The sequence below is a fragment of the Aythya fuligula genome, chromosome 15, assembly GCF_009819795.1.
Source record: "Aythya fuligula isolate bAytFul2 chromosome 15, bAytFul2.pri, whole genome shotgun sequence".
Lineage (NCBI taxonomy): Eukaryota > Metazoa > Chordata > Aves > Anseriformes > Anatidae > Aythya > Aythya fuligula.
Window position 1 is genome coordinate 13,020,836 of NC_045573.1, and position 24,832 is coordinate 13,045,667.

The following is a 24,832-nucleotide window of genomic DNA, read 5'->3' on the forward strand; positions in this document are numbered from 1 at the left end:
AGGCAATTTTGCTTGAAATTGTCAATGGAGAGATCACAAACTGCTTCTCAAGCAGATTTGTGCAGCAATTTCCTGTGGGACAGGAGCAATACTACCAAATGAAAAGCTATTTCTTGTGTCCACAGAGCCAGCAGGAGGGAGCTCTCTGCAGGAGCAGCCCCTCATCTCTTCTTGGCTCATTCAGAGACCTGCCAGAATGCACCAAGTTCTAGATGCCTCCCCAGCAAGTGCTAAGCACCTAAACCTTTCACTGGTGGGAGGAGAACAGCACATGCCATGTTTTAAGATTAAGAGAACCCAGTGCAATGGGAAAGATTCTTAATCAGAGGAAAACAGCGGAAACACTAGAAACAGGAATGTTACCACCATGGGACGTGACAAAATCAAGTAAGAACCAAGCCATAAAAAGATGAAATCCTGGAACAGCCCAGGGAAGGAAGGGCTGGGTTTGTTCATGCTGCTTTAGGAACCAGTTTGAAACTGCATTTCTAGCACCAGAAATTATTATTTCTGCAGGATTTTACATTAAGGATACACGCATGCATTTTAATTCCAGGACTCTTGATTTTCCAGAGCAAAGGTAGAACTTCTCCCTCTTTGTGTTAAACTACAAGTATGCTGAAATATCAAAAATTGGATCACCCGGGAGAAATGGTAAAGCCTACAGAACAACTGGGGAATTCCCTGCAACCAGAACTTTCCTAGGGCCTGCATAACTAAGTTACCTGTTCCACTTTCACACTGAGATGCAAGGTGGGGGACTAATTTCCTCAGTTCTGTTCCTTTTAAAAAAAAAAAAAAAAAAAAAAAAAGCAGCTTACAGAGGCGCATCAACTTCATCTTTTGTTCCAGTTATTGGGATGCTTTTCTCCTTTTTCAGTGCCTGGTGCTTCAAAATCAGCAATTAAATAAAGAAGCAGGATTAGAAGGAATTACTTTACATATATGTTCTCCTTACCTGCACACATTTATCAACCTCAATATAAGCTTGGTGAGAGGATTGTATTGAGTAGCATGGTCATGGATACTTGAATGGCTGTGCTGGCAAAGAAACTACACCTCCACTGCAAGTTGGGCTTCAGTCCTGCCCCAGCCCCACAACCATCTGCACTGTTGCCCAGCTTTGGAACTGGACACACATTTAGTTCAGGCCAGCCTGAGCGATCCGTGCAGCAGTCACCTCCAGCTGGTAGGGATGGGGTCTCTGCACAGCACTGCTGGGTCCCAGAGCAGACATCGGTCTGCATCACAAGTCCCACGTGTCTGCTAATTGCAAATATCACCTAAGTGCAACTCAGTATTTGACACCTTTTTTTTTTTCTCTGCCTAAACAAAAACACAACTTCTCTGCTACCCACCCCGATAAATCCATCGCCAGCACCTTTCCTGTGTTTGTTCTCTAGCATAATCAGTGGAGATTTCTGACAAACACTGTAGTTTTGGCATGTCATGACTGTCATGAAGATGCACCATCTTCTCACAACTCGCAAATGTAATGCAATAATCACTTCTTAATCCTAGGAAACATCCATGTAGAGCCCCAAAAGCTTTGGACTCTAACTTGACCTTGCAGGAAAAGATGACACAGCCCTTATCCCTAGTGCGATGTATGATACAGCCCTTTACACAAGAATATCCGGCAGTCACAAAAATTAGAAGTAGAAAGATTCTTGGGAGTGAAGACAATCAGTAATTCCTTTCTAAAAGGGAGTTTGTCTCACTAAAAAAAGTGATTGGATTTAATAAATACTCACTTTTCAAATTATAAATAAGTTAAAAATTAACTTAAAATAAGCTAGTATTTGAATAAATATGTTTCAGTAAGTGCTTAAATACATACATGCTTTTCTTCTGAAGTTTTCAAGTTAGCTCACATTATAAAGACTTCTTTAATACTGCCATAAAACTTTGTGCCTTCAGGAAATAAAATATTGCTTTTCTTAGCCCTTTATAATTTGATTCAGTTCCCATCTACTCTGATGAGATGGGTCAGATCTACCTATTATTGCTTGTAAACCTGAGGAGGAAGGATAAATAGTCTATCTTTAAGAAAGATGCTGCTTACTTGAGGCAGGTTCTCTGCCTATACTTTCTAGAAAACAGTTTTGATTTTTGTGTCTCAGTGGGTTAAAAAAATCCAACACATTTCCTAATAGCATCCTGTCAGATCGGAAGAGGTTTTAGGTTTGACCTGGAACTAGTTTCTAAAATATCCTATCTGTATTAAGGTATTTACAGTTTGCTTCAAGTCCCTGCACCTGAAATGCCCGCTTTACTTTCTGATGGGTAAGTGGTACCCTGGGCACCCAGAAAACTAGATTAATTTTGCTACACGTGAATAATCTAGTCCTACAGATCAATCAGATAAGGCAACATCAGTCTCCTCTACCACACACAGGAAAAGGACTGATTGGAAAGAGCCCTTTAGAGTTCAGTAATAACGTGGGTTCATGCAAACTGACATTCATCCAAAAACATGACCTATGAAAAAGACTACTGGAGAAGTAGGCATCTGATACAGAAGTACTACACCTGCCATGTGAGTGCTAAGTCTTTGTCAAGAACAGCTCCCAGAAGTCACTCGCTGTCCAGCAGCTGCTGCCTGTGATCACACGAACGACTGCCTCAAGGCTCAGCCCCTGCAGGCTCTTTGGTTTGGTGCACAGAGCAGCTCTGGGGCAGCCAGGAAGCCCTGAGTGGTTTTTCCTTGTGGCGTAGCCTTGTCCTTGCTATCTGGAAAGATGGGAGCTGCTCTGGGACTGGTTCGAAGATGTCGTGGCTCCACTCAGCTGGGAAAACCCACTGTTGCAAGATTCCAGGCTTGACATGGATCCCCTGGGATGGGACAAAACAGATGTGCTTGTTAAGGCAGGCAGCTATTTCATGGATAACTTTATACGTCTGACAGGAGATCAACCTGCTCTTTATAACGCTTACAAAAGTATTTTATTTTGTCCCATCATTTTCATTGTGGTCTCTAAGAATCTCAAGGTTCCTCTGTGTCACAAGGAAAAGTTATCACAGACATCTTTTTGCTAGCAAAAGGCATTATGACTTGCTTCTTGCAGTAAACATCAGAGTACAATGCATCTGGTCTCTCTGTAGGGCTGCACACACAGGTGCTGAGCAGAAAGGAAAATGAGAGAGCATTCCAAACACAGCACAGCTCAGTGAATGCAGCCACTGCAGCCAACCTGGGACCTCCAGCCTGCTAAGCATCAGAATCACAGCTCCAGCACCATTCAGTCTTAGTCTGCAGTCACAGCTGTGGTGAATTGAGGCTGTGTTGGCAGGATCTGAAGACTGTTTCCAATGCAGTTTATGCAGGTAGGGCAAGGAGGAGCAGGTTTGAGTGACTGGAGTCAGGAATTTTCTGCTACTCTGAGTCAACAGGGTCTGGCCAGGCCACATTCTCAAGGTGACCTGCTCATCTGCAAGCCTGGTCTACCTAACCCTTCCTCTGGCTCCTAGGAAAGTACTTGTGAAGTATTCAAATTACTGGCTGATCTGAGAAGTACTTTTTGCATTAAAGGAGACTAGAGGCTACCCTGCAGAGGTTGATGTACACACTTATTGAGAAAGCATGCTTCAAGTCACAACAGACATCTTTGTCAAATGCCAAATGAGATATGAATGACATAGTTAAGTTACTCAAAAAGTATCAAAAAGTTAATCAGCCAAGCACCTCCCTCACTTCAAGTAGCTGTAATCAAGAACTGAAGCACAAATTCCACTGGTGGAGATCCAGCCAGTGGCCAGACATCCAGCAAAGAGGAACCTGCTACAAAAGAGAAACCTTATTACCCACCGCACTAAAGGAGACTCTTTCCATGTAATACCACCAAGTTGGTGTCCATCTAACTTCTTATCAATGAAATATGCACCCTATAGAGGTCACTGGTATCTGCACGTTTAAAGTCACACTCAGTCCTCTCATACGGCTTCTCTATTGCAGGTTGTACAGTAACACACACGTAAACCTACCTGAAGTCCTTGGATGCAAGCACTTCATAGTAGTATATAAGCTTGCACTTATGACTGGAAACTTGCAGAGAGGCAAGAACATCATCCACCCGAGGGAGGCTAGTGCCGGAACAGGGCAGAGGACCATGCATTTTCCACTGGAGAATGTAAAAGCCGGGCCAACGAGTCACATGAGATCCCTGGAAGGAAAAGAGCACTCCCAAGTGATTACCAGGCATCTTATGAAATAACTGAATGACTTGACAAAAGTCAAAAGAAACTACTGACCTGGAGGTGCGTACATCATTCAATTCATTTTACATACCTCAGCCACAGCTCTGTAATCCTAGGTGTGTTTTTTTCTTTTTCATTTTTAATGTTATCTTCAATTAGCTTTTTATGACAGCTTATGGAATCTCTTTCCAATGGCTCAGTCTAAACCAGAACCTCCGTAGCAGTCATTTTCACAGGGAGTTCAGAGAATGATTACCACAGCAACCGCTTCCAAGCTAGACATGATTTCCCATCCCATCGATTCCTTCCCCTCCCCACCACCAGATCATTTTGGAGCATACTAGGATTGTAAGACCCATGCCAGGGCCCAAACACATCTGACCTGGATGCTCTCTCCTTCCCGACAAACCAGCGGAGATTCCATACGACTGTAATCCACGCCAAGGACCCACGTCTTATCAATGAGCTGCACGTTGTCCCCAGCAGTAGAGGTACTTGGTAACGTGGCTTCTTTATGACTTGTTTCAGGAGCTCGTTTGGAGTGGAAGAGGCTGAACACCACATCTCCCTTCAGGATGTCAAAGTCCCAAGTGATCACAGACTCCCCTTCCAAAATCTCTACGACTATCTAAAAAGGAAATACAACAAGCACGTAGTAAAACATCAGGCATTCAGATGGCAGTCAGCATCTTCCTACCTGCTCTACAAACACGCTTTTTCCCTACAAAGGTTTGTACCTCATGTGGAGCTCCTCTGAGGACGCTCGCAGAATGATAGATAGTTTCTGTCCATAACCGGATGTGATCTGCATTTTCTGTCTCTTCATCTGTTTGATAAAGTGACTTAGGAACAAGCCCACCTTCCGGAACAGTACACTAGGAGAGAGAGAGACACAAGTAAGAGGGTTCATATTAATCCAGGGGTTAAAGTACTAAGTCATCTGAACTCTTGCCAGCTGTTGGACACTGAGAATAGGCACCTTAACTTCGTATAATGTTTCACAGTGGGGCTAAGTTTTACTTGAACTACGATCATTTCTCTAATCAGTCTTAGAGAAAATGAAAAACTTACCACTCACTTTACTGAAAAAGTTACCTGTACAATGGTTTGTGGTAACCAGAGCAGCGCTACCCCAACCAGAACAGAAATTCAAGAGTCTTTCAGAAGGAAGCAGGAGGCTGGTGGGGTGTGTGTGTAGGAAGAGGGGATTTGAGGGAGCTTGACCATTGCAGATTTCACCTTCACAACAGGAAGGAAAACTCACCATGCAGTCTCCTCCCAGGAAGTCTGGGATCACCTCTTTGTCCACATAATCTACCAGCCCTCCTGGACCCTGGTAGTTATTCCCACTGTAAATAAGGAACTTCTGCCTTGTGTTCTCATTGATAAAGGGACTGACCTGCAGTAAGTAGACAGAGGACATAACTGTCACCAAGTGAAGTTAGAGGTAATGTTGAGATACAAACTAGAAGACTGGAAGGCCTCATCAGTAGGAACACAGGCCAGCAGCAGGGTGGGGCTCTGCAACTCTGAAGTGCTCTCCCAAAGTAAGGGATAACAAATAAAATACTATATCCCCTGACATTTTCTGCTTCAGATGAAATAAGTTTGCAGTCATCACGTAACACACTAACCTCATGAGAAATTTATCAAGCACATTCTTACATTGCTATAACTGTCAGCAAGCACTAGGAAGAACCATATTCATTACTTTTCTCTTCAGTATCCTCCAACATAAGATTAAACGAATCATCTTTTCACATGAACATGAAAACCCACCCACCACAGGTTACCACTACTGCACCAGGATGAACAGTTTGGGTCCCAAGTCCTGCCCTGGTAGAATGACAACCACAGGATCAAATACACAGCCTGCTCTGTAGCAAAGCTGTGGCCTCTTCAGAAGATCAGGTACAAGCTGCTTGGAAGCTTGTACTTTTTTCACTCCCTAACCCTTTGAATAAGCAGAATTTACAATGACTGGATGATTGCTATTTGTACGTGTACAACTACTTATGATCCTGCAGTCCAGATTTCACTCACCAGAGTCCAGAGTACAGGAAAGACCCTGGGTGCTCGCACTATGAGGAGTCTGCCCAGAGTTTCGGGGTAGTTGTCCTCTACAACCTCAATGATTCGAAGCAGGGCCTTAACTCCAGGCCGCCAGAGATGCCGCATATTTAGGCCTTCCAAGTCCACCAGACATGTCCAGGATCTAAAATAAACATGAAGAAAAAGACCGGTCAGAATCTTTCTTACACAGTGGCTGCTTAAGAGCCACAAAACTTTTCAGTAACATCGTGGCTTTAACAAGATCTAAAGGCAGCTGAGATTTTTTTAAATTTATTTATTTTTTGGAGATTTCCCTCATTGGCTAAATGAGGAAAGCAAGCAGTTCCAGTAAAGAGTAGATCTCTACTCAGGCAGCAGACAGCCTGTATCCAGTGAGCTTCCAAGTACACTGGATCCAAGAAAAAAAAGATAAAACAGATATTCAACCCTGAAGGTAAAAGCTATCAGTGTGGAAGAGAGTGAAGGTATACAGATACATTGCTAAAAAAAAATATTAAAAAGTATATTTTAAGGTTCTGGATTAAAATCACTACTACAGCAAGGTTAAATTCATCTGAAGGGGGACAGGAAAAAAACAAAACAAAACAAAACAAAAAAAAAACAAACAAACAAACAAAAAAAAACAAAAAAAGAAAAAGAAGAAAGGAGCAATACTTGTTTTCAAATGAAGCTGTAGAATTTATCTGCATTTAAGTCTGCTATACAAGATACCCCAAAGCCCAAACAAGAACAGCCTGTAAGACATGCACAACACTGCTCTCTGCAGTTTAAACCTAAGAACATCATCTAAAACCTTCACAGAATCATCATCTTCACTACATTCATTCCAACTTGGTAAGAATACAAGAAAACTGACTATACTAACGTGATGGGGCGGCCAAATAGGTTGGTGTTTTCCTCACACCTCTTTTGTCCTTCCTCATTAATTGACAAAACCTGAAATTAAAGACAGTATAGACTGGGATTAGCCTGAATGTGACTGAGGAAGAAAGGAGAAACCCAAAAACCTGTAAAAATACGCACCCCAGAAATATACCAGTTTGAGAACTTGCAGTGTGCAAAACAGTAAGTCTCTATGTGTTTGGAAGAAAAAAAAAAAAAAAAAAAAAACTTCTTTACTGACAAGTTATGCTGGACATACAAGGTAGAGATGTTGACAATTTACAGTGAAGTATAAGAGCCTCAAGGTCAAATGTTATTAGCTAAGCTGCATGGAAAATGGTCGTGGAAAGCTTACTGTTGAACTGCAAACTATCAGAGAACATCCTTCTGGCCCATTCGTATGATTATAAAAATTTCACTTCTGTATCCACAGGAAGACAGAGAAGCTAGGACATGCCAAAGACACTAAGCCAAAGGTATAACTTTGGTTTGCCAGCTACGAAACACGGTGATCACATGTATCAAGCAGGTAGATTGCTGCTGCACTACAGCAAGACTTCTAAACACCCCAAGGGAAATACAGTTCCTCAAGTGAGAAATTAATGTAGATCTTACATGTCGCAGCAGTGATTCTTCTCCCAGGGCTTTCACCAAACCCTTTGTGTCCATCTGGCCAAGCCGAAGAATGTAAAGTGGTCGTCCATCTTCAAAACAAACATAAGGGTTTAAAAACAATAACTGAACTTGAAATGCCCAGAGATGTAAAGGTCTTTAGTGCATGCAGGAAAGCAGTATGCAGGTGATTATCCTAACATGCCTGTTGTGAGCATGTGTGTCATGTCCCTGTGAGAGAAACTGTTTAATGGGCTGCTAGGACCATTGACTAGGCAGAGAGTGTCCCGAGTGATAAGACACTGTTTTTGGTTTTGGTCATTGGTATTCTCAATTTAGTGAGGCCAAAGAGCAACACAGCCAGACTGTCTAGAGCTAGAATCTGCCCTCACATCAAGCACAGGAGAAGAAGCTTCCACTGCAGACAGAGCCATGTAGTCTCCCAGGCTGTCACTCTAGTACCTTTTACAAATGCCACATTAAATATTTCAACAGGATAAAAATCACATCCAAAATGCCATCCTATCAAGAATATGCTGCTTTGCACTAGTTCTAGTCTGCCTGATTTGCGCACAGAAAATAAGGTAACTACAGCAATAGAGAATGGCTTTTTACAGATGTTACAACTCCTTTGTTAATGTTTAAAGCATCAATACAATCTTCTCCAAAAACAGACAGGTTACTTATAAGGTCTCATAATGCAGCCACATTGTAGAATCAGTGTAAGTGATTCAAACCTCTGTCTTGATAATGCCATCCTCCAGTGTAGTATTCATCTAGGAGGGCTGGGGGTCTCCAGGACTGTAGGATGTAATCCACCTGGTATTGCTTTCTCCAGGACAGAGACTGACAGAGCATTTCTCGAGCTTTGTCAATGTTGAAGTCACGAGCCCGTAGAAATCGAAGGATATGCTCATCTTTGGGGATCTGAGAGAAAAGAGAAATTGTAAGGATCAGGACTTGTACCACTGCTCCATGAAGCCTGCAGAGCACGCACCAGTTTTAAGACAAAGATCAAACATACTTTCCTTCTCCCTCCCTAATCCAACCCAATGCAGCAGATAGTGATAGGAGCATGAAAGCAGTAACTAATTCATAGAATCATAGAATTCACGTCCCTTTGAGAGAGATGGGCTTATTAATTTATCAGAGCATTGCACATGCACATACACAGCCTGTGAGAATCCCCTGCATTAAGCAAGCTGATGGCCAGAAGCCCCAGCAAACTCCGGGCTGGCTAAAGTTTCCCTCAGCTACCTGTCCACAAGGACAAACAAAACACTGAATGGAAGTAATACAGCTGCAAGCTTACCTTCCTGTGGGGCAAATTAGCAAAGGGCGAAAAGCATTTGTAGGTAACACATTAACCAAATTAAGCACGTGCTGTTTGGAGGTGGGTCACCACTGTACAGTCTTCTAGTGATCACCCACTAGCACCACATTTGAGGCCTCTTCTCTGCTTTGCTGCTGGTGTTGTTTGAACAGAAAAGCTTTTGACTCCTTCCACAGGCTCACCCCATCCCGTTTCACTAACTCTTACCAAAAGAAACAAATCACTCAAAGTCACAATATACCCCCTCCCAGTTACTCATCCCAACACATTCAGGTCAGTAATTCTAGCACCACAGGCACAAAACCCTTCCCAAACCACAGCTGCAGAATGGATTATTCCAACCTCCTTCCAAATCCCTTATCCTTTTCCCTTAGCTGAAAACCAAAAGGAAACCAGGCAGTACCACTAGGTAGCAGGCAGTATAACAATAATTAACGGATCTCAGAAAATTGCCAAATCTGACTAAAAGCTTGTCAGGTGTGAAAACAGATGGATTCTAGTTGCATGTACTGTTGATTTCTCTTCTCAGTCCCTTCACCCCAACTCCCCCAAAAGTATTTGGCCTCATTTGCTACATCAAGTTTCCATTAAAAATTTAAGTTCTGTAGGGCTAGAATAGTCTCCGGAGCGTCTGTACCGTGCTTAGCACAATGCCAGCCATCTGAGCCCTGCTGTAACACAAAAAAGCGTGCGTTCAGGAGTCAAAGCTCTTTTGTTTGCTCACTGACAGGCTCATGAAAACAGAGAGCAAAGAAGAAAGCAAAGCTGCCAGCAGCGTTTCACAGGCTGATATGAAGCTGCAAGGGTTACTACGAACTGATTCTGTATAAAGGTGGGTAGAGCTCAGGCAGCCTAGAGCCAAGCCTAGAAGAGGAGATGGGAGCTCAGCGGTGGACTTGTCAGTACTAGGTCAGAGGTTGGACTAGGCAGTCTTAGTGGTCTTTTCCAATTTGAATGATTCTATGGTGAATGCTGTTCAGCACAATGCTCTATTTCAAACACTTTGCAAAACTGCGTTTGTATGTCATTGAGAGAAAAGGGGCATCTTTTCCAAATAGGATCTCAGATGTATTTAGAAGAACATCCCCCAAATTTTCTGCATCATTGTAAAATTAAAGACAGCAGAATTTTCCTTGGATAATTGACATTTGCATTTCTGCTGTTCAGAGAAAGCCATTACTCACAAGACAACAGACAAAAAAACCTTCTGTAACAGTCCTGCAAATCCTATAAGAGGAAGGAGAAGGGTTGGCAGTTACACAGACAGGTTTCTTACTTTCAGTGGTTTTCAAACCCAGTCTGCACATAACTACAGGTAAGAGGCAAATTCAGCACTTATGGAACAGAGGTAGGGATCTCTGAGGGGACTTAGCCTACTCATGATAGAATTAGTCTCTTAATTATCTTTGGCCAACCAAAGCAGCAACTCCCACCTGCAAGAAAACAAAGTTTTAATTTCAGCCTTTTGTTTTACTTACTAGCAAATTTATACATACTGATCCATATGGCACAAAGCTATTCATTAATAGCTTTAAGTAACTGCATTTTTAACACTATTTGAAGATTGTGTCTTCAAATATTCAGTTTTTTTTTTTTTTTTTTTAGAGCAATGATAAATCTGATTATGGGAAGGGACAAGGATCCAGATAGTGAAATAAAAAGATAGAAGAGGACAAAAATAAGAATAGACAGCTTCCAAGAAACAGGAGATCTACAAATACTTTTTGATAGAGCAGTAAGAAAATCTCTGCTCCAAATTAAAAAAAACAGGATGTCACAGCATGATAACAGCCTCTCCAGAGAAACTGCAAATGATGTAGGACGAGCTCCTGATTCTGTATTATTCTAACAGGCAATCTGTGATTTAAGAGAAGCACACAGGTGAGCAGGAAGGGGGTTTAAGAAAAAGCATAAATAGCCAGCAGGATCCTTCCCACTTGTTCAAGACCTCGTGGGGAACAAAGCCTACACAAAGGGTACAAGGCAGCTGCCGGCTGTCACAAAGAGCACTCAGCAATCAGCTGTACCTTGCTGAGGTACCGAACTCAACAAGCAGCTGTCAGGAGGAACAAGAGCTTGTGCAGTTCATGGAGCTCCAAGCTCCCCGAGAGGCTATTGTTTCACTTTACTCATGTGCTGTCGCTTTACCTTTTCCAGCTTCCATTCCTCAGCCTCTAAGAGGGGAAAAAAACACCCACAGAACAGAACAGGCAAACATTTAGAACATGCTTTGTCCATTTGAAACCGAGACCCTTTTAGATCACAGGCATGGATAAAGTCTCACAGTTGCTCTCATCTACGGCTCATTTTCAGCTGGATACCCAATAGCTGAGATATCTCCTACCAATCACACAGAAGTCCATGCTGTTTTACTAGACAGGTCACTGTAGACCTGAAAAAAACGTGTCCTATATTTCAGAGCACAGCTATGCCTGGGGATCCCTGCCCTTTGTTTTGTGTCTGCTTGTTGCCAATTCCCTTTCATCTGACAGCAGGTTGAACTGGGGGGAGACACAGATCACAACCAATATTTAGTAGAGCAGTAGTTAATTAAAGTTGTTATTAGCAGATGATAATTCACACAGATCACTCACACACTCGCAGTTACCTGGCTGGTTGGGACACCAACCCCAGCTGTTTACTGAGAGGCAGAGCATCCTATCAATGTGCTACCAACTTGCAGGTAGGTGTTCAGACAGTCCATTAAGGGGTCCTTTGTTCTACTGTGTGTGTATATACACACATACATATCTATACATTCATTCCCATAGTCTTTGATGATATCAACCACCAGTCTCCTGGACATGGCCCAAGTTATACAACCTGCTGTTGATGCTGCCATATTCCAGCGGCCTTAGATTTGACAGGTGCTTGCTGTTCTGAATGTATCAGCTCTCACACACTGAACAGCATTGCTAGTCCATGGAGACTTTCAGATACTCAGACTTTCACACTACCTCAACTGTTCTTCTCTTCTGTCTTTTGGTTAAACTGTTTTTCCATTCACAGGTACAAACAAAACCCATAAGCACGCTCACACAAAGGGATTTTGTGGCACACTGGATTCAACAATTTTTTTTTATTTTCTACGTGGGTGAGAGACAGGAGTCTTTTCAAAAGAAAACAGGGCCTTAATATCATGCTTAAATTCCCCATACTCAGATGAAATATGCTCTCTTTGCTTTGAGAAAGACACAGCAAAGCATTCAGAAGTGCTGGCAAAGCTCCTTGTAAACAATTGCTTCTCTTGGAAAGGCCAATTTGAAAAAATAAAGTCTTCCAAAGCCCATAAATGCAGAGTGGCACCTAACCCATTCTGTGTGACTGACTGAGTAGTTATCCTTTAGGCCAGAAAGCTATTACTACTGAAATCTCATCTAGCTGTACTCCATTTTTAAGGGGGATCACTTGCTCCAACTATCTTTTTCCTGTTTTCCCCTTTTCCTATGGGCTCATTATCTACTCTGCCCACCCAATTACTCTGTTGCTATTCTTGGTCCTTTCTTCCTTACCACACAATCTCTCTGCATCAGTAAAATCTGTGGTTACACCTCTCTAAAGACATTCAAGCTGCTCTGGGTCTTTTCTCAGCCACATGCCCCTTATTGTCTTGCCCAATACAGGGACCCCCTTTTGACTGAGAGGAGCCCAAGCAGCTGCTGAACATTACAGCTGCAGCAGAGATGCATCTACCCTACAACAGCCATGCTGCTTTTTTCAGGTAAAAACAAGTTTTCACCTATACTAGGTGGCCAATTCTAGCTGTACACACCTCAATCCAGTGACCTCAGCTCCTCTATTTTAGAGGCTTACACAACATACCTCACACCACAAGGTGAGATGGTCTCTGCGTCCTGAATTCCGTGTGGTTTTGAAATCGTACATTTTAATAGAGGAGATTAAAACAAGATCAGAACAAATTCTGCTCAGAAGAATTCAGCCCCTGGCTGTACAAGCTGACACAACCTACCTGACACAACACGCAGAGCAGACTGCTGACACGCAGTAACAGAGCTAGGTGTTACCAACTGCCTCACTGATCAGCATCTGAAGACGAAGGGAGAGGGGCTGCACGATCAGCACAGCTAGCCACATCTCCCACCCCACCCTGCAGGGCCTGGGGATGTGATGCACCCACACCGGCCGGTCTGGACAACCAAGCCCTGATCAGTGCCTACTCAAATACTCAGCTGAGCCACCGTACTCTGATACCACAGTGCAGCCTTTGCAGTACTGACAGCACTGCAGCTGTACAGCTGTAGTTCATGATGCTGCTGGATCCTGCTGCGAGATCACACAGGCTGTTCTCCACCCCATGCCTTTTACTCAACCTTGCCAAAACAGTCAAGTCTCAACACACAGATTATCCATGACCCTGAGTTTTACTGTAGGCCTTGAAGGCAAAACAAGCTATAAGAACAACTGCATTCAGGCTTCCAAAGGGGTGCTCTCTGCTCTATCCACCCACCTTGCCTTTGTGCGTTTCTTGAAGCCACTGACGAAGACGGATCAAGCAACTCTCTTGCATTGGAGTCAGCTGGCCCAGATATCGCTCAATGTAATCAGCATCCAATTTGTCAGCTGGAGAAAGAAAAAAGAGCAATTCAGAGGAGACTTGGCATAGCCAAAAAGGAGATAGGCAGTTATTTCTACACATCAGGTTGCTTATGACTTGCACCGGAAAAGCACGAATGCCCTCATTTTAGCTGCCTGAGGGAAGCAAGCAAGCGAGTCTCATGGTGATTAGGGCATAAGGACACAGACGGTGTGTGAGGAATCAAAGCCAGATCGCTCCACTTGTCTCTCAGAACACTGATTTCATTCAACCCTGACTACTCCAGCAGGAGCTTTTAAAGAAATATTGTGAGCTCTGGCACTCATCTCATTAAACACTCCAAGGCCTGGGTACTTAAATCCCCCCATGTCCTAAAGATCTCACTCACAATTTCAGTGACAAGAGGCTAAAAGGCAGCTATCTGAAAATTGAAATGTTATTCTGCTTATGGACACCAGAGGGAAAGGGAGAATAATGTTAACATTTCCAACAGCAAGGGTGGTTTTTGGCATGAGGATGCCCAGTGCGTACCAGTAGCTCAAGGTTCCTCCAGCTCTGAGAGACAAAGGACAAGGGCTTTGAGCCTGCCAGCATTCAGCGATAGCCACAGATGTGCTGTCCAAGGCTTATAAGTGCAGATAAGGCTTGTATGTGCAGATGCCAGGAAGGACAAGATGGCACCCAAAAGGGAGCAGCACAGGCCAGTGGCTGTGCTGGAGGCATGCAAGCACATGAGAAGGGCTAGGAGGAGGACCTCTGAGCTAGCTCTGCCTCATGCAGGATTTTTTGGTTTTGTTCTTTTTTTGCAGCAGATACCATTACGTGCAGAATAAGGACTGGACACCCACAGGATACGCTGCTTCTGACTGATAATACAGAAATTATACTTGGTAAGCACTACACACCCCCACAGAATCCACAGAGCTAGCAAGCTGAGGAGCAGACGCAGGGAAGTATATTCAAGTTCGTGAAGTGATTAAAGCAGAAATAGAGCTACGTTCCTCTTCTGCTAGACAGGATCTGCCACTCTTAGATTAACTTTAATCTCAAAGCACAGAAGCATTTCTCGTACTCAGCTTCCCTATGGATTTGTATCCTGTTTACAGAGGAATTCCAATAGAGAGAAGTCACAAGAGAAGGCCCAGTGAGACTAGAGCCCTGGAAGGTTCCAAATGCCAAGCTTTTTCTCTGAGTTACCTTCAGCTAAAGAAGCGCTGCCTGCTTCTGAGAAATAACAACTATTTCCAATATCACCAATCTAAATCAAAAGGCTCTCCTTTTTCTGTCAGAGAAGAACCTTCTTTAGTTTAGAAGATATCTTTTTGTGTGTTGATTTGGTGATAAAGTTTGTTTCAGACATTTTGGGTGAGAAATGAGTTGGGCAGTATCATTCCATGCATTTGTCTTGGATTAATATGGGGAGAAAAACAACAAAACCAACCCTCAAAAACATTCATTTTGAAACAGCCAAAGTATTTAACTACGAAGTCACTTACACTGTACTCATGATACCTTTAAATTTCTCCAATTTAAAGTATAAAATGTTTTCAAGATCAGACCAAGCTGATTTTTTTTCTGAACTCAAAAAATACCCGTACTGCCTATACAGTTTTTCTTGGCTTTTCAGTCTGGGAGGGGAAAAAAAAAACAACTCAATTGTTTGTTATTTTCTTGAAGAAAGAAAATAATTTTCTCTCCTCCCCACCAGCAACCCAGAAGAAAAGTCTCATGCCAAGAAAATAAAAATAAAAATAAACTCATTAGTCAGTGATGCTCGAGGCATTTAGATCGCCAGCAGCTGCTACTGCCAGGACACTGCATACCATCGGGGCTGACAGCCTCTGCTGGAGGGCAGGAGCTGCCAGTTTGCTCTTTGGTAGTTCCCCGAGCTCCAGTCTCAATGGGCACAGCATCAGCATCGTATCCAACTGCTGGTGCTTGCTCAGCCGCCTGTCCACACACAGCAGGAGGTGTCCAGCGAGGGATGAATGTGATCCCTTGGGAGATCAGCTCCTTCAGGTAATGCTCAATCACTTCCTTGCCCTGAAAGGGGAAAAGCTCACATTAGGAAAAATGCCCCATCTCCTTGAAACCAGCAAGGTGCAGCAGGGTCTTCCTCAGGATAGATGACTAATGGTGGTAAACAGAACGGAAAGAGTCGTCTCCTCCCACCTGCATGAACCTGTTGGAGAAATTTCAGAATGAAAGCACTGTACAAACAGTGAATTACAGCACTGGCCAGGTGCATTGCAATGCAGTGGATGCAACCACCTTTATGACATTTTTATCCTGTTTTCCTACTACCTATCAGCCAGCCACACTACTCCTCTGCAGCCCAGGGGAAACACCCACCAAAAAAAAGTACCTCTCCCACAAGAGGCTGGAGAGGCAGTGTGCTGACTTTTACCCAGAACTTTCTCTTCCTGCATGAGAACAGTGTCCTCAGTGTCTGAGGAGCCTGGCACCACAGCATCCACTGCAATCCTCCTCTGGCACAGCCTGCTCCTTCTCCTGCACAGAAACATTTCAGTGAACAGATTGTTTTTGCTCACCACACACTGTTTTTTTCTTTGTTTGTTCTACTGAGCAATTTCTGAGACATAAGCGAGGATATAAAACTCCAGCAGGTCTATTTTACAGAAAAGAAAACTGAGGCACACAGAGCAGGCTTTTTTTTTTTTTTTTTTTTTTAATAGCACAAAGGGAAGCTGGTCTTACCCGCTTGATGTTTGAAGTGTACTGTTTCATGGCAATTTTTTCCACTGTGCTTTCAAAGCCAAAAAATGACTTGATGTCGAGAGATGCAGACTGTTCAAAGCAAGTCCACTCTTCATTCTCAGGGTGAACCTAAGCCCAAAGACATACGCAGGGTTGGATGGCAGCAGGTACCTCACATTATGGCAGGGCCATTGCCCTAGTAATGAATAAGCTGTTTAATCTCCAGAGCTATGGAGGGAAGGGTCAAAAGAATCTTCCTACAGGGCACTGACAGACCCACATCTAACAGTCTGACCAATTCTTCCAGTGTAACAGAAACGGGTCACGAACTGGACTTGTGAACTTTTGTGCTTAGAGAAGTGGTCTTCACACACACAAGGAAAACAAGCTTAAAACCCAGCACACCTGAACAGTAACATTACCAGCAGAAGCTCTACTAAAACAGCTATATATATAAAAATATGTATTTTTTTCTGGTTTTGGACTGGGAACTCAGCCACTGAAAGTCAGTTTTGCTCCCCAAAACACACACGGCAGACTTGGGAGTTCCACTGTTGGTTCAATGTTCCCCTTCCCCTGGGTTACCCTTCCATATGGTTACAATCTACAAAATTGTAGACTTCTAAACTTAACCCTTTTCTGAGGGGCCCTCTTCTCTGTAGGTGCTGCTGTTCACAAACTGGCACGAAAAAAAAATCCAGTCCACTCTTAAATATACAGTGAGCTCTATAAAGGACAAATCCTCCAGGGAAAAATACTAAGCAGCTGCAAGAGAAGGATCAAATTTCTACAAGTTGCCTGAGAGAGCATTGCAGAAAAGGAAAGATGAGAATAAACCTGCTTCCGGTGCATTCTGGCAGGGAAAAGGGAACTGGTAAAAATAGAGCAGAGAACCATCTTGAGGATGCAGACAGCTAGCTCCTGCTCTGTTCCAGGAAAGCACTCCCCTCAAAGCCCAGCTGTTAACGTTTCCTTCCGAGGGACTCAAACCGGAGGCAACACAGCCAAAACCAGCAAGTGTGAGTGTCTGAGCAATTCCTGAGTTGACCTGGCATTGATTCAGAACTGTCAGTGCCTTCCACAATGATGGAAGTTTGATTTCCTATCATTTTTGGGAAGCCCCATGTAGCCACCAACTGATCTATGGCTCAGGACCTTTCCCCCCACCCAAAATGGGAATAACTTCTAAATTATTTGCCTTGCTTGAAACAGAAGCTACTTACAAGTTTTGCTTACTCCCAAGAAGCTGAGCTGTTATCCAGTTGCCAAGAGGGCAGGTAAGTAACAGGATCTGGACTTTTGTTTAGGGAACAAAAACCACTATCTGATTGCTTCCAGAAACAGGTGAAGCTATTTAATGGTGACTGATCCCTAATAGCACAATTAGGATGAAATGACACACTGTTGCTGAAGATACCGCCATAAAGCAAGACATCCCAGGCCACAAAAAACACTCGAGACCTTTCCCCAGATATTTAGGGCAAGAAGATCATGATAAGATGCTAAAACTTTGACTTACTTGCTGGCAAGAAGTTAATTACCAGACTTCTCTGGCAATTTAGGTTTCCTCTTAAACATCCAGATCTAAATATATGTCCAAGCTCCAGAAAATTTTTAGCAACCTGAATTTCAAGCTGAAAAACTCAGGGAACACTGTCAATTCTGAAGCACCAGCCATCTTTTCTACTCTCACTCTAGGGCTTAACACTCCAATCACAGAGTCAGTCAATTTTAGGAAGTTTCTCAAGCCCCACAAAAGCACTGGAAGAGGCTCTCTAAAACCTAGTGGCCTTACAGTATCTAACTGTTGTGTTACAGTCCAGTGTTCAAATTCACTCAAACAATTTCACCCTGTATGTTATCACATGACTTTCAACACCTTCTTCACAGGCAAACAGAAAAAAGGCACTTACTGAGTAGCTGCACGTCTCAAGGACGACAACACGGTTGGCAAAAGTCTCATTGTGGGCTTCAATGCGGAGAGTCCGCTCTTTCCAGTTCACTGTGTTTTTCTGTATGAAGAAAACATACTCCACGCCTGCAATCTGAGAAGGATGAAGAACCAAATATATTTAAAAAATGGAGAGAAAGGACAGCCTTAGGAATCAGTAACAATCTGAGCCAGCCAACAACATCTCCACCCCTTATGTTCAACTTGCCTTCTTTAGCAGCCTGGGAGCATCCACATTCAGTTTACAGCTCCGTTCAATGATATGTATAGCTCCATCGTCACTCTTGGATTCGTGCAGGATTTCACTCCCTAGGAAGACTGGAATCTCCGGACATGTAGGAAAGCGCTTTTCATATGCCTGGAAGTGAAAACCGTGTAAGTTGCATCTCCTGGCCAGATAAACTTTAACTCTCTCTGAATTACTTAATTCCCTTACAGTAAGAGTCCAACAGATGTCTTTCTTCTCTGAGAAAAAGGGAGGTAAGTTAAATCAAAACACATGTAAACAAAGCTGGCACCCACTTGTGTCAGTCATCTTGCTAAGCACATCTTAACATTTCTTTCTCAAATGAAGTGGAAATAAAAGCCTATCATTAAAAAGTAGTGGGAAGGCAATCCTAACTTGAACACTAGGAATCAAATCTTCAGTGATCATAAGCAAGGCCAACTATGCTGATTTCTGCTAGTTAAAGACCCAGAGATGACAGAAGTCAAGTCAGATATATTGCCTGTATGAAGAAGCTATTTAAAATATTTAATACTCCTGTGCCCTAAAAATGTGACGTGTTTTGTTTAATGGTTCTAGCAGCTCCAAACTACCAAGGGTAAGAACACCAATTATTGGCTACTCATTTGCCTTGATCTATCCATTTCTAAAGTAATTCTGTTCCTGATTCTGAAACCCTCCTTGATTTAATTGACTCACATCCATCTGAAACCTTTTATCCAAAGGTTCTTTAATAGCTCTAGCAAAAACAAAAAACAGTTTTCTATCGTACTTGCAGCAAATTAAGTTAACTTGCATAAACGTTACCTATTGTTCCTCCTCTTCCCCAACTTCTCTCTGCTTAGGAATCTCCTTATATGGCACGACTTTTGCAGGATGGAATATTTTACTTTGATTTAGAAAAAATGCCTTGCCTGTTGAACTGCTATCCTAAATGTAGAATTGAAGCAATACTGGTAGAAGCTGTAGAAGCAGCCCAGGATTCAGCTACAGCTGTGACTGGAGGAGAACCTGTGGTCTCTTTCCATGGCATTATCAACAGAGCTGGATCATTTTGGTCCTAAGATCTTTGATCATTCCACAGACGATGGAATAACCTCTATGAACTGCTGCCATCTTCCCATCTTCTGTAAGATGCAACTGTGTTATACAGCATGTAATTCTCTCATGAGTATTTATATTTTTATCTACCATACATGAAAAAAGCATTAACATGATAATGATTGAGATTGGCTCAGTTGTCAGCACACAGAGAACACAATGGGCACACTCTGGGGTGGCTGCATTCTCTATTACCACAGCACTCTGAAAGGCTGATTGCCCCAGTATGCATTCATGTACCCTGGTTCTGGGAATAATACCTGCTCTTAAAATAGCTCAGGCACTTAAGGACACATTCCACATCTCCTGATCCTAGACCTCTGAACAGAACAGAAGTTATTTAAGATTACCCAATCATGATAAAAGTACAAGCAAAATACTAGCTGAAGTTCTGGCCATAAACAAAGTACATACATATTTAAAATATCCTCTCCAATACACCAAGTAATATTCTGCTTCCTTTGCCATATCTGCTGAAGATCTTTCTCTGCATCTGTGAGACCTCCACCAGTGCTTTTCCCTTCTGATCTCCAGAAAAATGAAAGCTCTTTAGGTGAATATAAAACTTCCCATAGCAAGTGACTGTTTCCAACACCAGTCCAACTGGCTCCACGCAATGAAAGCAAACCCCGTGCTCTAAGGAGCTTAACTGGTTATGATGGAAATTCAGACGGACAAGATGGATGCTGGGCCCTGCCAAAGGATGCTTCCAGCTATCTGCTCCTGGTGTTCTGCCCTTCCATCACGGGTCAGAAAGGTGCACCCCTTATCACCTGCTCCCCAGTGCCTGCAGTCACCAGCACATTGATCTGCTCTGGCCAAATTCATACTTCCTACTTCTACTTCTGCATGCCTTCTCCCAACTTCCCATCCTCTGCACGCCTGCTATCCCAAGGTCAGTCTTTACCCTCTTTTCTAGCATGCAAAACGAGAGTCTCTTCAGGCCGCCCAGATGACCCATTTTTCATCACTAGAGTCTCAATATTCATACAGTGAAAGCTGTAAACACTTTTGTAGGCCACTGGGATACCAGAACATTTGGCAACTCGTTTTCAGTGACTGGAACTGAAACCTCCTTACGCGTGCCATTAAAGAAGTGTTGCTGAAAACCCCAGCCTACGAGGAGGCTGCCCCAGTTAACCCCATAATTTTGGGAACAGCAGCTAGTGCAGAGGCTAGAAAACACCTCGAGCACCAGGAGCTGACGTGGGAAGGGTTCAGGACTGTCGGGCCATCCAGAAGAGCCCTCATACTGCCCGCGGGGCCTACCACCTCCATCCACAGTCCAGCTCCTTGCCACCTCAGCTGGTGGCTGCGGGCACATGGGTGCCACGGGGTGGTGCAGCACTAACCCTAAGAAACAAGGGCTGGGCCAGCACCACACATTCCTGCAGGTCAGTGGTAAGGCTGGCCAAGGTTTTCTTGCCCCAGATATTCCAGATTTCTCACAAATTTAAGAAATGCAAAGCAGCTGGATTGGAAGAAAGGCTCAGGTATGGTGATCTCAGCTTCTCTTCCTCCAGTCTTTCAGGGCTGTGGCTGTGCCACAGACACGTGGGAAGGTGCATGCAGAGAACCAAGAGATGTTTTCCCACTAGGACAGCAAACAATCAAAGCACGGATAACCTCCAAAGGCCTCACTGCAGCAGTTTCACCAAGAACACAGAGCTGCAAGTGCCTCCTTGCCACTGAAAGACCATTATGGCAAATTGAAAGCTCCACAGAACACCTTTGAATCCAGGCACCTCTGGCTCTCTTTGAAGGATGAGGCCACTGGTTTCAACACACAGCTGTCACTTCTTCCACCAGGTATGCACTTGATCCCGCTGAAGACAAGCTTCCCAGTAAACCATCATTAAACCCAGCAAAACCAAAATCAGGCCAACTATTAACACAGTGCAGTCAGTCCCTGTCTCAGCTGAACATCTGGAGAATGAAAAAAGGTCAGGGAACAGACATCCATGCTGAGCCCTGGTGATATAACTAATTTAACAGTGCAAACCCATCACCTGCAGAGGTAGAACATGCCCATGTTTGAGAATGAATCCCCTTTACACATTGATATTAAGTCCTTTGCTAATCTTCTTTGCACAACAACAACTCTAAAAATACAACAGGCCAAAGATGCCTGAGATCACGTGAAGGACAGCTGAAGCACCATGCTTCAGTCACAAAACTTACACTGTTAACATGCTGAATCTTTCACCACTGAAGAGAGTGAGCTACCAAGAAAGAACTCCATCTCTGGCACCCAGCATCTTCTCAGCAAAATCAGCATCCATACACAACAGTATGTTTCTGCTCCAGCAGAGAAGTTGAGGGAAATCAAAGACATAGAAATATCTTAATTTTTTCTGGCAAGTACCAGAACTGGTCATTATTTTCTCCTCCTCCACAGTTGTGCAGAGTGCGAGGTGAATGACAGAAGATCCCAGTCAAATGAAAGGCACAGAAGACTTATTATTAGCTTGTTTTAATACCTCAGCTGCTGAGCTGCCCGCGCGTGCTCTCGCCTTCTTGCTGCTATAACTCTGTGCTGACTTGTATATAGGAGCTGTAACTTGTCTTTCCCTTCTTTGCTGAGGGAATTACAGCAGTATTGTGCCACTATTTTTTCCTAAGTGCATGCCCACTATATTTCTTTAAGACAGCCACCCCGATGACTGAAGTCTTGAACAGCAGCAAGTATATATTAAAAAAAAAAAAAAAAAAAAAAAAAAAAAAAAAAAGGCTCAGTGAAGCCATTCCCTCCCCTCTAAATCCTTCTGGGATTAGCGTTGATAGGCAGAACTAGTGAGCATTTTGCGTACCTCCTGCAAATCCTCCCACCCAGTCGAGCCAGCACATCAGCCCATCAGCCTGAATCCTGACTTGGGATTCTGGCACAATCACTCTCTTCTGTTGACTCCACACCAGACTGGGCTGAAGAAAGTCCCCAGGCACAGCCACAGGAGCTGTCTAGGCAAGCCAGAGCACAGCACACACCTGGTAATCCAAGCAAACTCCCTCAGCATCCCAGTTTACAGTAATTCTTTTTTTTACAGGTTCAGATTAGGACATTCTCCTAACCCCCGAAACAACCACTTCACAAGAGCTGGTGGATCAGGCCCACTGATGTCCTACTATAAATCAAGCTGTTTTCTTCCAGTTTTCTTGCAGAACTGTTTCAAAAACAGTGCAATGCTGCTCTTCCGTAGTGGACTGTATATATAATCCAACCATTCAAGTGTCATTTAAACCATTGTAGTCGCCTTCATCAGATTGAAATTACACATCATTAAATTTCACAAGAGGCTTGGTAAAGCAAAGGAATTTGGGATCTGTTTGAACTCTCATATTATGGGACCAATGGTGTGGCAGACAAAAATCACCTTCATAGTTTTTGTCATGAGAAGAGAACCTATGAGAACAACCCAAAGAAGTCACACTTAAGCGTCCTGAAGTGTTGGGCAAATACTCAACAACCAGTATAAAAAAAAGCATCTGTGAAAACAGATTGCCCTGGAGGTCAGCTGGACACCAAACGAGAACAAGTTACACATGAAAACAAGCATTAAAATCAAAAAACAACATTCTAAAGCCTCACCACCACAGAGAGAAGGGGAAATTTCCATTCTGGACTTCACTGGACTAATCCCCTCCTCCAGAGCATGTCCTCCACCTTTCTAGCACCAAGGTGTTAGAGACACCAACAGTGCAAGCACTGCTGCTCCCCTCTCCGGTTTAATCTCCAGTAGGTTGACAATGGCTATATCACTGCTGTTTCCTTTGTGATCCAGAGTACTACAGCACATAGCCAGAGGGTTAGATCTTTCATAACAGCTACTCCTGTTTCTCCTCTGCAGGTTTCAACAACCTTTTAGCAAGTGACCTTGAAATCAATTATACAACAGAGGCCTTAGGAATCAAAAACAACAGGAAGTCCAAGCACTGAATTACTGCATGAAACGAAACACCTTAGAAAACAAACTCTCCTGCACACCAACAGGCTCTTGCTAGTTTCTTCCAGCCCAGAGCCTGCTAGGCCCAGAGCAGTTCCCATGTGCTCCAGAACCACACAGCTGTTGTTAGATCTGGTTTCTTACCTTAATATCCTAAAGGAAACATTATCCTCTTAGTTTAGGAAAGAAAACTGAGGTGGATTACACAAGAAGTCAGGAGCAGGGTGTATACAAAGCTCTGACTTTCTCCCCACACCAGGCACCTCATAGAGCAGTGACTCTTCAGGCTTCTTGGCCATACATACCAAAGAGGTGACTGGTTTGGTTCCTCCCTATCAGCAGGCAGAGCCTTTAGCAGAGTAAATAAAATGCTTGCGTGCTAAATGCTGCTGTCCACAAAATCATACAGGAACATATCGAGTTATGTTGGAATAGCAGTTGGCAGGAAGATGTGCATCTTCTACTTGATAACTGGTGCTCTACACTGGCTAAATGGCTGTCTTTTTTTATTTTATTTTATTTTTTAAAAACTGGTGGGACTCCTTAGTGACAGCTTCATGGATATCTGCTCTTTCAGATTCAGGCAAGAGCACAGAATTGGAAAAACCACAGACTGACTCTTGTAGGCCAAGCTGAATCCAAGAGGGATCTTCAAGAATATAAAACCTCAGCTACTGGGGAAAATTATGTGGTATAGAATGCATGAAGGAACTAAGCTTTTATCCACTTGATGAAGACAGAACCTGCCACAGTCAATACCAAATGAATAGGTTACAAGTAAAAGATTTCCTCCTTGCATTAAGACCTAAAACACTTCAAACTTTCATGATCAGGGTTTACATTTGTATTACTGAGGTTCCTCAACATCATGTTGCAGCCATGTACAGTTTGCCAGGATAAAGTAAGAAAACGTGCATCTATGTTCAGATGAATGGGGAAAGAGAAGAAGACGTGACATCAAGCTTTGATCTACAGGCTTTGATCTACAGGTGTCCAGATTACCATCCTTTTGAAAAGAAATGCCAAGAGCAAGATAAGACCCCTTGTCACTTCTAATTTGAGCAGCTCTAATGGTACATAATTATCTCTCTCCAGATTCAGGTATTTTCAGATTATTGCCTTCTAGTAGAAAAAGCAATGATTTCATCCAACAAACCATCCTACTACTTAGCCTAAGTGCTGGAAGGAAAACAAAGGTCTGTCTGGTGAATACACACACAATAATCCATTTGCTTCTTAATCC

The 24,832-nt window shown here is 43.2% G+C and overlaps 1 protein-coding gene across 2 annotated transcripts in view; it reads right to left on the bottom strand.

The window, feature by feature from the left end:
• Positions 1 to 1,321: 1,321 nt before the first annotated feature.
• Positions 1,322 to 24,832, bottom strand: part of SEC14L5 (SEC14 like lipid binding 5) — a 36,513-nt gene continuing 13,002 nt past the window's right edge. For both annotated transcript variants that reach the window (XM_032197715.1, XM_032197716.1), the window contains exons 3-16: positions 18,530 to 18,679; positions 18,284 to 18,415; positions 16,371 to 16,499; positions 15,476 to 15,695; positions 13,566 to 13,678; positions 8,502 to 8,691; positions 7,768 to 7,856; positions 7,136 to 7,206; positions 6,241 to 6,412; positions 5,462 to 5,596; positions 4,935 to 5,072; positions 4,580 to 4,825; positions 3,985 to 4,163; positions 1,322 to 2,835 (exon numbers count right to left, since the gene is read on the bottom strand). In XM_032197715.1, the coding sequence (XP_032053606.1) occupies positions 2,730 to 2,835; positions 3,985 to 4,163; positions 4,580 to 4,825; positions 4,935 to 5,072; positions 5,462 to 5,596; positions 6,241 to 6,412; positions 7,136 to 7,206; positions 7,768 to 7,856; positions 8,502 to 8,691; positions 13,566 to 13,678; positions 15,476 to 15,695; positions 16,371 to 16,499; positions 18,284 to 18,415; positions 18,530 to 18,679 (2,070 nt within the window). In that variant the 3' untranslated portion in view covers positions 1,322 to 2,729. The remainder of the gene's footprint in view (positions 2,836 to 3,984; positions 4,164 to 4,579; positions 4,826 to 4,934; positions 5,073 to 5,461; positions 5,597 to 6,240; positions 6,413 to 7,135; positions 7,207 to 7,767; positions 7,857 to 8,501; positions 8,692 to 13,565; positions 13,679 to 15,475; positions 15,696 to 16,370; positions 16,500 to 18,283; positions 18,416 to 18,529; positions 18,680 to 24,832) is intronic.